Source organism: Zophobas morio, unplaced genomic scaffold (genome assembly GCF_036711695.1).
Source record: "Zophobas morio isolate AGI-343-1 ecotype UQ-CSIRO unplaced genomic scaffold, CSIRO_AGI_Zmor_V1 ptg000011l, whole genome shotgun sequence".
NCBI lineage: Eukaryota > Metazoa > Arthropoda > Insecta > Coleoptera > Tenebrionidae > Zophobas > Zophobas morio.
Genome location: NW_026972116.1, coordinates 18,253,413 through 18,269,141, shown reverse-complemented (window position 1 = coordinate 18,269,141; position 15,729 = coordinate 18,253,413). Strand labels below are relative to the sequence as shown.

Genomic DNA, 15,729 nt, shown 5'->3' with positions numbered 1-15,729 from the left:
CGAAAAATGGAAAATTAGATTAGCCGAATATTCGAAAAATCGAAAGTCAAAAAACCTAAAAATCGAAAACTTGAAACATGGAAAAATCGAAGAAATAAAAATTAAAAATCAAAAATAAAAAAATATAAATTCTATGAATCAAAGATTTAAAAAATCAAAACTTGGGGGTCGAAAAATTGAAAAATCGAAAATTGAAACAGTTGAAAAATCGAAAATCGAAAAATCGAAAACTTGAGATTTTGAAAACTTGGACATTAAAAAAAATGGAAAAATCTAAAAATTGAAGCATTACCTAAAAAATGGAACAATCGATAATCGAAAAATCAAAATTCTATGAATCAAATATTCGAAAAATTGAAAATTCGAAAAACTGAAAACTCGGGAACACGAAATTTTGAAAAGTAAAAAAATAAGTCCTAAAACTGAAACAAGGAAAAATCGGAGAATTGAAAATCGAAAAATCAGAAATAGAAAAATCTGAATTCTAAATATTCCAAAAATAGAAACTTCGGTGTCGAAAAATCGAAAAATTGAAAAATCGAAGATTCGAAATTTCGAAAAATGGAAAATTCGATTAAAGTCAAAAAATCGAGAATTCGGAAAATCAAACCTGAAGTCAATAGTAATAGATATCGGTTAGATGAAACACTTGGCAACACCTTTTTGGAATTATAATTAAAAATCACCGCGGATTCATAAACCACAAGTATAGGAGTATGTTATTTTATAAAATTTAAGTAGTATTCGCTAAGCCAGATACAGGTATACTTACTCTAACAACACTCCATCCGGTAGTTTCAAAGATTATCTCTCTAATAAAAATCGGCGTCGCCAGTAAACAGACACACAAAAGAAAAACCTATTGTTTCGTACTCTAGAGGTCATAAAATGTAGAGAAAATATGAAATTACAATACTTCCTCAGCTTACGCTCAAGAAATAATTAGAATCTCTAAAAACATGTTATCAAGCTAATAAATACTTCATTCAAATCAAAGCATTAGTTTTAAATAGCTACCATTTCAAATATCGCTCATATAGTTACTGTTTCCAGTTGATTCATTGCTTGTCATTGTTAAGAACACTTGAAACATCCGTAACTAAAGGATTATGTGTTGTTTCAAATAAATCCAGAGAATATTGACTGTTGTCGATAGCAGCAGATAATCAACGGGAAAAAATATATTATTCATGCTTAGCTTCGATTGTTTATGTTTATACATCGAAAGAATGCGACGATTAAGCACGTAGCAACTGTCTCCTCAAAACACGTTATAAATACATATTAATAATAACACAACTATTAATTAAGCTACAATGGAGCAAAATATTCTGGAGGTTATTTTGGGTGAGTAGTAGTTATTATTATGCAGATGTTTCTAAAACTCTGAGGCCTAATATTTTGAGAACGAAAAAATATATTGAAATTGTACTTATTTTAGCATATGTTTGAACTGTCATAAAATAGTGGTAGTTTTTTATTTCACCCAAATGTTATTTTTCTATGTTTAAAAATTTTATTTATTTTATCAACTGAAAATGAAAATATATAAATATAAAATATCAAAGTGTTGTACATGTACATTGCAATCTAAAAAAAATAGGTTTGCGTCACAATGTTTCATATTTGCAGTATGCTAAATTAAGCTTCCACCTTCAAACTAAAAATAATGGCGTTTACAGAATTTCAATATCTCTGAAGGTACAAGACCGTGGAATTTTAGCTGAAACACTCTGCATATTTTCGAGAAAATGCCGTTTTGATTTGATCAATAAAAAATTTACGACCCATGAGCCAATCGAACCAGCAACCTTCGCGTCAGTAATTCAACATTTTTACGAGTCAACCTCGGAGGTTTCCACATATCAGAGCTCTTCAACTAGTATAAAATGTGATTATGCAATATTCTGTGAAAATCTAGATATTTTGGATAAAATAATTAAGGCGGATTCATAAACCACAGGTATAGGAATATGTTATTTTAAAAAATTTAAGTACCATTTTCTAAAAAATATTGAGGAACGTCATCAAATTATTATTGGTGGAGACAAATATTCAAACTTTGACAATTATCGGTTGGAAGACCTATTTTTTCGTACTGTAGAGGTCATGAAACGTAAATAAAACATGAAAGCAGCTAATGCTCGAGAAATAAAAACAAGTTAGACTACTTACTTACATTTTTTATATTTGTTAAATATCATTCTATTAATTAATTCACTCAAATGAAAAAATAAGCATTTTTAGATACAAGACAATTTTCAGAGAATTTAAACACTTGTTTAGTTATTACAAAACAGCGATTTTAAACACAGTAATACAATACACCGCAAAAACCTTAAATTTTTAAACATTTTTAACCTTAAACATGTGCTGTTATTGAGTTATTGTAAAGAAAAATCATTATTAGCAGTTGTTAAGTTGATAAAACCAAAAATAGTACCTTTATATGACAATCTTATCATCTAATGGAGTATTCTATTGTGTTTATGATTATCACGCTGATGATCTATAAAGATAGCTAGTTCTTCCAAACAAATCTGGTTTGTTAACAAAACAAAGTTATGTATTGCTTTTGAGGTTAAGTATCGTTTTCCTGTGAAATATATAAAATTAATTAATTACATACAACTGACTAAAACATCTCTACATTATCTTACGGATGGAAAATTTTCTACTTTTATACCTATTTATATTTCTTTATCACTTGTCGAGAAATGGAAAATGACGAGTATGTTTTGAGTTCCCAATTTAACGCATTGTATTTTTCTAATAATTTATAAATTAAAACTAAGTACACCTACTAAATAAACAAGCTTTTGACAAATGTTAAATATAGCTCCGGAAGTTTACTCCGGCATATTTATCCTCACTACAATCGATCGCTTAATAATAATATAAACCATGGAAATAACAACTCTTTAATAATGAAATGAACAGTCACTTCTATATTCTTCTCACATTTTGGGTTTTTTTGGTATCCGCAAAAATACCCGTCCTACTCTTATTAAAAATACTACGCCAAAATAAGAACTTGGATACAAACCGAAAAAAAGTACGTAAATAAAATATGGAGCCACCCGTGGGGATATTTTTAGCAAATCGATTTGAATAACTGAGTATACGTCTTAAAACATTGAAGATTTCGGAGAACGAAAATCAATGCTAAATGTGGTTGGTTACTACTTCGCTTGCTAATTTAGGAAAGTGCTTCTGGAATATACAGTGACATCTGTCCGCAAGCGCGCGGAGTAAAGTTTCAGTGGCGGTTACAGGAAGTTAATTTTTAGCTGTTGATTAGATTAGAGATCTACTTCTCTAGAACTTTAAGTACAATTTTTTAATGACTCATTTATACTGCCATCTAGTAAATACTTTTTTAATTAATAGCTTAAATCGTTTATTTTCATAAACAGACTTAAATAACAACTACAAACTTAAATTAAATTATGTTTATTAAACGTATGCTAAAACGTACACATCTAAGTCTAAATTACAATAAAAGAAAACGAAACTGTTTATAATGAACCTTCCAAATAGTCAATATCGTCGCACCACAATTTGTACTAAAATTTTGTATAAGAAAGAATACATGGACGACTGTTAAATCGATATTAACTATTCATACACTCTTAACTTCATTTGTTGTTTCATAACCTCAACCAATGTTAAACAGCCTTTAAAAAAATACTAAAATCACAATAGGTGTTGTCACGTAAACATCTTAAAATAAATCACAGTATAGCAACAAATAAATATACAATGAAAACGACAACAATGAATCTTGATGCAATTAAATAAGTAGAGTGGGTGACAAATTTGAACTAAATCAAGCCTCATCTAGTACATTCGTGAAAATCTCCATACGTAAAAAGGCTTCTGAGAGTGTTCAACATGTCCGATATTCGCAGGAGGAACAGGATTATGGTGAATCATATTTCTGGCTGACTGTAACCTTCTCATTTTCTTAATTCTCTAAAAACGTTAAACCGTTTGGTCAAAAATCCTAGATTATCGTGAAAATGCAGCTACTAAATACTTGCGTTGCGTAGCAGGTGAACCCCTGAATAGTCGTGCTAAAGTGAAGTGAATATCAACCGTGGCTGGTTAAACTACAAACAACATACTATTTTTTACTCCGCTTTACATACTACACCAGCCATAGTCGCTTCTGTCGACTCTAGAAATGCCAAATGCAAATCAAAACATGCGTGAAATATGACAAAAGCGTTATTGTGATTTGTGGTGCCAATGATTAAAGCCAATGCGCTATTGCACCTTTGCCCTGCGTTTTCTGCACTTGCACTTGTGTTTCCCATGGGTTATCCTATCATGATTTGATGCAAGAGGCTCATTTTTTGGCGATAAAGCTGTTTTGTTAGTTAGTTCTTCCTCAGGGCTACCTACATTCAGACTGTTTCTCTCTTCAGCCGGCGAGGGGGCGCTGTGGTCGGATGGCGCGTTATTGCTGTCTTTTTCGTGTGCTACTTTGCTGGCGTTTTCAGGTGTTCCGTTCAGGAGTTTAGCTATTGGACTAAATTTGGCAGAAATGAGAAAAACGAAGGGAAATTTATGCAAGTAGGTACCTTTTTGCCACTTGACAATAATACTGGACTAAATAGCGACGGGAACACTGAGATCGACAACATTCTTCCACGATTTGTCTGCGGATTCTGTTGCGCCCTGAAAAAACAAAAACTAGAATCGTCGAAAAACAACTTGTGAAAGTGAAATGATCAAATTTTGCACTAAACTATACAAAGAGCTTAGAATGAGGCAATAAAACTTATGATAATACAACAGACCAAAAAATTTATAGTAATTTTGTCATCAAAATAAAAAAAAATGTTTCCTTTAAAGCGATATTCCAAATTAAAAACAGAAGTATAGTGACCTCGATAAGATGAAATCTCTTTTACCATAAAAAACTTAGTTATCGCAACTTCGAGCGCTCAAGGCTGTAAAGATGTAACTAAATTAGACCGAGATTTTTGTACTATAGATTGACGCAAAATTATATTTATTTATTTGCACGAAATTGATTAACAAAAAGCGACACACAGTTCAAGTAAATTTGAATCGGAAATCTCGTATCTGTTAGATTGTTATCAGTTTATTTTAAAAGCGGTAGTAATTTTACATATTTTAATGTTGTTTTAAAATTTATGTAGTATGTTTCTGGTGGCTTTTTACTATTCTTACTTTTGATTATGAACAAATCGTCACTTGTAGCATCATGAATTGGGAAATTCATTCTCTATTATTTAAAATTAGCGAATGCGTCCTTTTCATGAGCAAATTTTTTACAAGTCTTTTTATTTAACGTCAAGATCTATATTTTAGAATTGTTCCAGCATTTCTAGACAACTTTTCAAAAACCTCAAATTTCATTTTCAAACCGATTTTCCATAAGTTTTGATCGTGAACCATTAACACTTTATGCTTTTCAAATTAGCTCGTCGAGATATGTATTCCAGAATTTTTTGAGAATTTTTGGCAATTTTTCAAAAATCGCAATTTTTTAATGAATTTTTTAACATTCTTCGAGATTTCGAGACATTAAAAAAAAACGAATTTTCCGAAAATATTGGAGGATCGTTAACAACTTATGTTTTTCCAGTCAGTTAGTGCAAATCTATTTCCAAGAATTGTTTGAGGATTTTTAGACAACTTTTCAAAATGTTCATTTTCAAACCAAATTTTTCCAAAATCTTGGTCCGGAACCATTAACACTTTATGTTTTACAAGTCACTTAGTCGAAATCTATATACCACAATAGTTTAAGGATTTTAGGCAACTCTCAGTTTTTCAATGAATTTTTTGAGCGTGTTAGCAAATCTCGATTTATTTGAATGATTATAAAAACTGAGAATTCAAATTTTAAATCGAATTATTTGAAATTCTTGCTCGGGGACCACGGACACATTTTTTTTTATTTCAAACCAAATTTTTCGAAATTCTTGGTCCAGCACCATGACCCTTTACGTTTTTCAAATCAGCTCATTGAGATCTATACATCATAGTTTTTTGCGGATTTTATAGCCAACTTTTCCAAAATCTCAATTTTCTAATGAATTTTTTGAACATTTTTCGAAATTTCGAGATACATAGGTATTAAAAACAATCATTTTCAAATCGAATTTTTCGAAAATCTTGGTCAATGAACACTATGTTTTTCGAATCAGCGAGTCCAGACCTATTTCCGAGAATTAGATAATTTTTAGCTGACTTTTCAAAAATTTCATTTTTCAAATTTTTCAAAAATCTTGGTCCGGAACCATTAAGACATTAAGAATTTTTTGACCGTGTCACGAAATTTCGATTTAATTAATAATTAAAAAAAAATCAGAATTTAAATTTCAAATCAAATTATTCGAGATTCTTGCCCCGGGACCATGGACACGTTTTTCGAATTAGCTCGTCAAGATTTTTAGAGATGTTTTAGACAATTATTCAAAATTTTTATTTCAAACCAAATTTTTTCAAATTCTTGGTCCAGAACCTTTTACGTTTTTGGAATCAGCTCGTCGAGATCGGAATCCCAGAAGTTTTTAAGGATTTTATAACCAACTTTCCAAAAATCTCAATTTTTCAATGAAATTTTTCAAGGTTTTTCGAAATCTCGAGATATTTAAAAATTCATTTTCAAACCAAATTTTTCGTAAATTTTGTTCGTGGGCCATTAACACTTTTATATTTTTCAAATTAGTCCTTCGAAATCTATATCCCAGAATTTTTAAGAATTTTTGAGCAATTTTTCAGAAACTTTAGTTTTTCGAGATTTCGAGACATTAAGGAAAAAATCATTTTCAAATCGCATTTTTGAAAATCTTGTTTTTTGTGTTCTTTGAATCAGCTAATCGAGATCTACATTCCAGAATTTTTTGAGGATTTTTTATACAACTTTTCAAAAATCGCAATTTTTCATTGAATTTTTGTACCATTTCCATTTTTCAGTGAATTTTTGCCCTTTTTCGAAATGTGGAGATAATGAAAAAGTGCTTCGTAAATTTTGGTCGTGGAACATTGAACACTCTATGTTTTTCAAATCAGCTCCTCGAAATCTTTCTCTCAGAATTGTTTGAAGATTTTTAGATAACTATCACAACTTTCATTTTTAAACCAAATTTTTCAAAAATTTTGATCTGGCATCATTAACACTATCTTTTTCGAATCAGCTGGGCGAAACCTACATCGTGGTATTTTTTGAAGGTTTTTAAGCAACATTGCAAAAATCTTTGTTTTTCAATGAATTTTTGGACCGTTTTTCAAAATTTCGAAACAAAAATCATTTCAAACGGAATTTTTTGAAATTCTTATTCGAATTTTCTTACATTAACATTTCATGTTTTTGGACTCAGCTCGTCGAGATCTATATCCCAGAATTTGTTGAGGATGTTTAGGCAATTTTTTAAAAATCTCGATTTTTCAATTAATTTTTTGACCCTATTCCGAGATTTCGAGATATTTAATGTATTTTTTTATTACTTTTTGCCGCCTTTCCAGTGAATTTTTTACTTCCTAAATTTGTAATTGTAATCTGTATTTATTTATTTTCAAAATTTTTTGTTTGGTTAACATTTTACGATTTTGCCGACATTTTTAAAATTCATAATTTCATATTGGTGTAATAGATTCAGAAACTGTTTGTCTAAAAATCGTCAACAAACAAACTATCGCAGATGACAACAGAAAACCGACATTTTCGAATTCTACTAACAATTATTTTTATTTAAAAATTAGAACTATAGGGATGTTCTCCATTCGAATAATAATAATTAAAATTACAAAATAATTTAAGATAAATTTTATAACAAAAATTGTACATTGTTGAATATTGTGAATGATAGCATTATTTATTTTTTTATCAGTGCTGGTATGTAAAATAGATAGAGTTTGAAGTTATATTTATTTTTCTGCATAATTCAGGATAGAGTGATGCTTTTTGTTAAAATTAAGAATACAACATAGCCCACTACAACTTTTTTTTTCGTTCACGATTTGCTTTTTATATGCCCTTTTTAGATTTTTAAACTTTATTTTGAGAAAAGCACTTTTGCTAAACATCAATAATCTCGACAATAATATCGGGTGATTTTTTAAATTTCCGCTCTAGTTAGTCATAACGCTTACGTCAGCCGTTTCAATTAGCTCAAAAAGAAATCTGTCGCAATAATCGAAGCTGCAAATTGGCTTGTTATTGTGATTTAAGTACGAGTACGTTAACCTACCACTAATTATTAAGTTTCCACCTAAATTATTTTTAGTGACGTATCGAAGTTTCATCACCGTTTTTATGTACATACTTATTTAAATTTTTCACGGTTACTCACTTCGTGTGTAAACAAATAAACAAAAATAGCTTTATCGAACAGTAAAATTAACGTTCCTTCTCGTAGTACACACCGAGGTCTCGAAAGTCCGTAAATTTCCCCCAACACGCTAGCAGAATATCTATATTTACTTAAGCAGACAATTAATAAGAATGCCACGTCCCACCGACACCCGTAACTGTACTTACCAAAGGTCGGATTGTTGTAAATCGAACATAATTCAGTCAACGTCCTGACCAATTTTTTCCCACAGAAATATTCCTTCGAGTCTATGTTGGCTTGCATCTGGCCAAACAACATCACGAGACACAAAATCTGCATCCATGCTTTTGGCACGTTCATTTTTAAGTCACCTGAAAACAAATAATATTTCCCACTTATTGAGATCCATTTATACCCTGTATTAAATTTCGTATGGGTGTTATGTTACCATGGAACCTATACATTCTGACAAAAGTACCCCCGATTTAAAATTGAAATTGTTAATCTATGCGGGTTATTGAAGACGAACTGTGTTATGAGAACGTGTATTGTGAAAACAGTTGTGCGAGAAAGGGTTGCTGATAGAAAATCGCTATCAATTTGAGTTGGTGGTAATTGAAACAATTCTGCTGCTGGTGAAAATTGAATAATGTTAGAATTACGAATCCTACGAATTAGTAGGAGTGATTTAAATAGATGCGAATTGTCGTGATAAATCTTCTAGTCCATTTGCATGTAATTTTAAGTGAGATTTATTTTAAAGAGTGCACGCTATAGTTTTAACTTTTTCAATATGTTACGATAATGACCAAGCCCACTCACGAATTGGGCAAAAGTTTTGCCGACGACCAATTAAAATCCTGGTATACAATTGAAGTGCGATATCACAACTTTGCTTATTTTTGCGACAAAGATAACACCTCATCAATTATCAAATTTCCTAAGACTATAATATTATCAAAATTGCTTACCGATCTTCCTAGCTTTTTTCGGCACACATTAGATTTAAATCAATTGTTACACAGAGATTACTCTGACCACGTTCTCGAGTAACGCACTGACCATCACTGACAAAGAACCCAGAGAAGACAGTTGTCGCTTAAAATTTTGCATGCAGCTACTTTCGAAAAGAGGGATGAATGCTAACTCTGCCACATTTATAATCACTCGGGTTATAAATAGCTTTGCGGTCTTAGGATGATACAAATTTAGTATAGCATTTTACATGAATGATTAGGAACTGAAGATACAGCGTTTATCTACGAGATTTATGAAATAGTGTCGTATTTACTTAACCTCTTAAGTGAGTACTCGTTTCTTGGGTGATACCTGCAGAGATTGTTCTTTTTCGATCCCAAAAACTTTATTTGTTTTATTATTATCATGCCAAACCTCCTCGTCTCATTCTCTTGAGCCGCTACCCAGGAAGCTATAAAAGTCAAATTAGCAACATCGTCGTAAAACGAACTGAAATAGATTAAGCTGATAAGTCGTTGCGCTAAAAGTGTTGCCACCAATAGTGATAAAGCAAAAAACAAGAACAACACACCACTTCTGCAATAATATTTTGATTTTTGTTTTTTTATTCGTCACTCTTTTAATAACACTCTCCTATTTTGACACAGTTTTCAATTTGATAAGTGATTATCAATTTCGACATCGATCAAATAATCTTGTTTCTTCCGGAGTTCGCGCATTTTTTATCTCTTGCGTTAGATTCTTGAAAATACACCACTGTGCAGTTGACAGTATCTTAATAGGTCAAATTAGGTCAGGGGCAGTATTCAGAACCTAATATTACAGCGAGTCGGAGGGTCACACAAAGTGCAATTTTCGTACTCCAACGCGAGAGGCGGACTCTATTATTGTCAAAAGGCCAGACAAGTCGACCTGAAAAGGCAGACGGTTGATAAAAGTCGTTTTAAAAACACGTTCTCGTGATCAGTATCTTTATGGGTTTATGTAAAGTGAGGTAGGCAATTTGGGCTTGGCAGGGAAAAATGAGTGTTCACGAAAATCGCGTTCCTCCGACAAGTTGGGCAGTGCTTGTCGAGAAAATATCGTTTGATAATAGTGTTAAAAATAGGAGGGTATTAGCTGTCACGGCCTTTGCAAAAAAAACAGTCTGAGTTAGAATATTTTTAAAAAGAACTTTGACACTGCATATCCACCAGATCTTCAGATTTGTTGCCATGTGACCTTTTTGTCTGGCATATAAGTTATCTTGTTACCACTAAGTGGTACTTTATAACTAACGTTGAAAATATTTTTGATAAGTTTCGCAAGCTCATTATTTTTTCAAATCTAGGGTCAGTGAAAAGAAATGCAAAAAGCACCAAAAATGACTCCTCTGAAACTCTTAAATACAGGGTGTTTAAAAAAAACATTGACTTAGTCTATTAACTTAACAAATGTTAAAACTATATCATAAAAAACCGGATTTCCTCATAGATCCTGTTTAGGCCCATTATTATTTTTCATTAACGATTTTGTAAGCAATAATGAAGGCAAACGTCCTTTACAAAAAAAATCAATCCACTAACTACTTGGTCCTATTTAATTAGCTTAGAATCAATCGGGATAAATGTTGCGTCATATCGTATCTGAAACGTAAAGAACCGTAAAGGATCCTTTGTAATTTTGACAGAAAATTAACTATTGCGAACTATTTTGGTAGACATGACATGCACTTTTGCCACCAGATTACTCAGCTTTGGAATGAGAACTCGTAAAATATTCAGACTGACTAAAATAGGTTTATTCTTAGTAAAATGAAATATGCTTCCGTGTTTACGATAAGCGTCAATTAACGAAAATAGTTACAAATAGTTAAAATGTATCTAATTTTTGACGAAATCACCAAAATTTTTGTCTATACGAATAAGAAGATTGATATTCACTGTTTTTAGCAATATTTATTTACGTTTTCACGGATATCTTAACTAATTTGTGTTATTGTCCTATAAATGGAATAATCTGTTCAGCAATAAATTTGTTATTAAACAAAAATAAAACGTCAAAATTTTGAAAAATTAACTATTTTTTGTAGTTTTTTGTCATTGTATCAAATTTCTGTTCTGCTCTGGTGTTGATGTTATATCTAACTGTTTGTGTGACTAAAAGAAATAAATAATAGTGTCTACTTGATGGTAAGCAAGCAATGTCCATAACAATAACTGACTTTACAAAACGAAAAAATTCTAATCTAGGTTTGTTCTGGAGCATATGTAACAATCTATGATTTTTATGTGTGTTAGTAAACTTAAACAACGCGTCTATAAATTTTTCTAGTATCAAAGGAAGCTTTAAAATGTCAAAAAATATGCCTCTCTGTGAAAACAAGACGGTAAAATAGCGAACAAAAAGATTCCAAAGGCATCTTGATACCAGAAACGTCTATGAACACGTTTATTGCAAAGATATTCTTCTTTTGTATTTCTTTTCGTTTAATTTATTAATTCTTTTAGATACCACACTAAAGAATTGCTCCAAATTCCGCTTCTTTAAAAAATTATAGAAAATTTATGTTTTCTGATAACCTTTACATAGCAAAAACAAGTGGTGCAAATTCCAAGGAGATGCCGTCCGCAGATATGCAGACAATATGAAATGTATTCAAAGCAAATAACCAACGGAAAAGAGTGTATTATTATCAGTGTACATGCTTAACTTCGATTGTTTATGTTTATTCATCGAAAGAATGTCCCGTAGATTTTCATTTTGTGATAACCCCTTCAAAGTAAAAAACAAGGCATAAATAACACCCCTTGTCCTCCAACACTAGGTAATAGCAATCTGACGCTCAAGTGTTTGTTTATGTTTATACATCGAAAGAATGTCACGTAGAAATTAAGTCACAGCGTTATACCAAGAAAAAAAAAAGAAAGGGCCAACCGTGTCGGGAATAAAACATTATTATATCTTGCAAATGTTTTTGGGAAAATTTGAACGTTTAGCGAAAAAACTGAAAGCGGATTCGTACACTACAAGTATATGAGTATATTTTTGTGTAACATTCAAATCATTTTAAAATACTATTCATTGAAATGACGTCATCAAATTGTTGGTGGGGATGAATAGCAAAATTTTGGATAGCATTTAACCATCTACATGTTATTTGTATAATACACATACAAAATTTGACAACAATCGATCCAGTTTCAGAGATTACGTGTCTAATAAAAATGGATACAGACACCAGAAAGACAGACAGACAGACAGATGGAAACGGGAGACTGCTTTTTTCATACTGTAGCGGTCATGAAAGGTCGAGGAAACATAAAAGTGGTTATATGGAAAGTAATAATAATTTACTTAAAGATAATTCTAACGTTTTCTGTAGATATTTGTTCTAAATACGTTTCTATGCATAACAAATTAATGATAATAATAATATCGATTCAGATATTTTCAGTTGTTGAAATAATACTTTTGAATTTGAATCTGTCAGATCTAAAAATAAAATTGTGTCATAAAAGTCATATTTTTACTTCCTAAGCGTAAGCTAAGTATTGTAATCGAGTCCACTGGACGACTGGCTACTTTTATGTTGTCTCGACGTTTTGTGATCCCTAAAGCGCGTCTATCCGTCCATCTGTTTGTTTGTCGTCTACCGTCTTAGGCAGATAATCTTCGAAACTACTGGACCGATTGTTGTGTAATTTTATGTGAGAAGTCGAAAGTCGAAAATGAAAAGCCGAAAAGTAAAAAACTGAAAAAACGAATTTCGAAAAATCGGAAATGCCAAAAATCGAAAATCGAAAATTGAGAAAATGAAACTTCGAGGAATCGAAAATCGAGTGATTGAAATTTCGAAAAAACGAATATCCAAAGAACCGAAACTAGGCAAATCTAAAAATTGAAAATCGAAAAACTGAAAAATCAAAAATTCGAAACTCGAGATTAAGAAAAATCGAAAAATCCAAGCATCGAAATATAGAAAATGCGAAATATTGAAAGTCTAAATCGAACAGTCGAAAAATGTAAAAATTCAAAAAATTAAAAAATCGAGAAATTGAAAAAGCAAAAATTAAAAAAAATTGAAAATTCGAATTTCGAAAACTGATCAATTTGAAAGTCGAAAATTCGATAAGTAGAAAGTCGAAAAATTGAAAATTCGATGAAACAAATATTCGAAAAATCGAAAAGCCGGAAAAAATGAAAAATGGAGAAAATGAAAAAGCGAATTGTAAACAATTGGAAAATAGAATTTCGAAAATAAATATGGAAAAATCAAATATTGAAAAATCGAAAAACTGAGAATAGAACTGAAAAATTGAGTATGGAAAATCGAAAATGGAGAAATTGAAAAATCGAAAAACTGAAGAATGAAAAAACTGAAAAATTGCAAATTCGAAAAATAAAATATTAAGGAGTAGAAAGATTGCAAACTCGAGAAATCAAAAAACCGGGAAGTAAAAAAAATTGAAAAATCTAAAAACTGAGAATGCTAACCAAAAAAAATTTGTAAATATAACTTTGCAACTGCAAAACCGAATCCTCTGAAATTTTGCAAACATTTTAAAGTTATAGAAACCATAATAAATCGTTAATGAAAATTTATTCGTTTATGGCCTCCCAAAAAACTGATGATATCATCTTACGCCCAGGTTTTTGAAAAGAAAAAAAACAAATTTTGTAATAATATTTTACAATAATTTAACTTTGAAATTGCAAAATACCTGTGTTAAGGAGACAAATCAATAAAATTTCTTTTTCTTTTAACGCCTGATGCTTGTCATCTGAACGTGCTTATAATTTGGGCCACTGACTTTTACAATCTATAGGTTTAAAAAAAAAACCAAAATCGAAATTTTATAATTTTTTGAAGGAGCAGGATTTGTCGGAATAAATTTCTAGGCCGAGGAAAGTTCTGTTAAAATAACCTTCAACCAATTTTTTTAACTTATATTTTTAAGTGAATTTTGTCCTTGGTAAAAATCGATTACGTATTAGACAAGAACATTTGTCTTCTCCACTTTTTCTTCGACTCAGTACGTCTTTAACTCTGAGGTCTATGGATCTCTTCGTGAACCTTCGGCGAACTTTGTGCTGGCTTCGACTTCGCATTCGGCTCTGAACTGGTTTTGCCAAACTTTGTCCCTGGACTAATTTTGCTAAGTTTCACCAAAATACGGGGCCAATTTTAAGTTAATTTAGCGACGTCGCAAAACTTACGTGACAAAAATAAAAAAAATGTAGATATTCAAGTGAATTAAAAGAGAAATTAATGTAAGAATTTATAAAATTCAGCTCAAAAACATACTTTTAGAAATATGATAAGACAGTGTTTATAAAATTAAAAAAAAAACTGTAGTACATAAAAAAATGAGTTTAGGCATGTTGTTTATTTTGTTTCAAATTCTGCACGATTTACCTTGAGCCAAAACTTACAATAACATACCTATTTTGTATTTTATTATGCAAATATAAGTCTTAAAAATTTGCCAACAATTACATGCAAACAAAAAAAATTTAAACAGTTCGACCAAAATAAAAACATCTTTAATTACATTCGCTGTGTTTACTATACTTCCTGTGCGTAATTATTAATTATATCAAAATAGCGTCTAATTTGAAGCAAATGTGATAGTTGATAGATTATCTCTTTCTCAAATTTTGTCTTTTATTAGTTAAACTGTATTTTATTTTATTAACACTACAGTTATCATCAATTAATTAGTACATGTATAATTTATGGATAATATGTTTTTTGTTTAATTACTTAGTTATTTTTTAATACTTTGGAATGCTCTATTAATGTTATCAAAATTATGTTTTCACGAATATCTTTTGACAGATGTATTTTTTTAATTACTTAAAGGAGGTTATTAGTCTGGGAGTCGGCAACGTATAATTGGATACAGTGCACTCTGTGGGCTTTACACAGTTTTCATGAAGTTTTTAAGTGGTCAAAACACTATTCATTTGTAATTTTTAATGGTCTTTTTATTTCGTAAATATTTGTTTCTTTAATTTTGTTATGACAGATGTTTTACATACTTGTAATTATTAGAAATGAATCTAATCTAACACAATATATCGATTACACAAAAAACAATTCACAGTTTTAACCACCAAAGCACAGCACTAATGCACCACCGGACGCATTTCGTTAACAATGGAGGCATCACGGCTAAACTAACTAATACCAATAACGTGAAAACTAACTGACAACGCGTCAATACTATTTGCTCTTTGGAATCGCATTTACGTAAATTTGCTAGACGTCATATGTAGAGAAATCCTGCAATCATGATAATAATCAACAGTTCAGTAGAACCTGAATCGGAAAAATACAAAGCAGTGAACACGTTCACAAATTCAAGTAAATATTATTCAAGAAACTCAAATTTACAGCCATAGGGGTGATAGGTGTCTGTTTATAATGTTATTTACGTTCACATAATGCACT

The 15,729-nt window shown here is 30.8% G+C and overlaps 1 protein-coding gene across 3 annotated transcripts; it reads right to left on the bottom strand.

The window, feature by feature from the left end:
• Window positions 1–3,487: 3,487 nt before the first annotated feature.
• LOC135126541 (uncharacterized) lies at window positions 3,488–15,373 on the bottom strand. 3 transcript variants are annotated; one of them, XM_064052572.1, is made up of 5 exons: window positions 15,318–15,373; window positions 8,522–8,686; window positions 4,587–4,683; window positions 4,408–4,534; window positions 3,488–3,975 (listed from the first exon to the last, which is right to left on the bottom strand). In XM_064052572.1, the coding sequence occupies exons 2-5, from the start codon at window positions 8,673–8,675 to the stop codon at window positions 3,841–3,843; spliced, it is 513 nt and encodes a 170-aa protein (XP_063908642.1). In that variant the 5' UTR covers window positions 8,676–8,686; window positions 15,318–15,373; the 3' UTR covers window positions 3,488–3,840. The 3 variants fall into 3 exon arrangements, with proteins under 3 accessions (XP_063908642.1, XP_063908641.1, XP_063908640.1); XM_064052571.1 differs by lacking the exon at window positions 15,318–15,373 and adding an exon at window positions 9,287–9,370; XM_064052570.1 differs by lacking the exon at window positions 15,318–15,373 and adding an exon at window positions 8,764–8,848.
• Window positions 15,374–15,729: the final 356 nt, after the last annotated feature.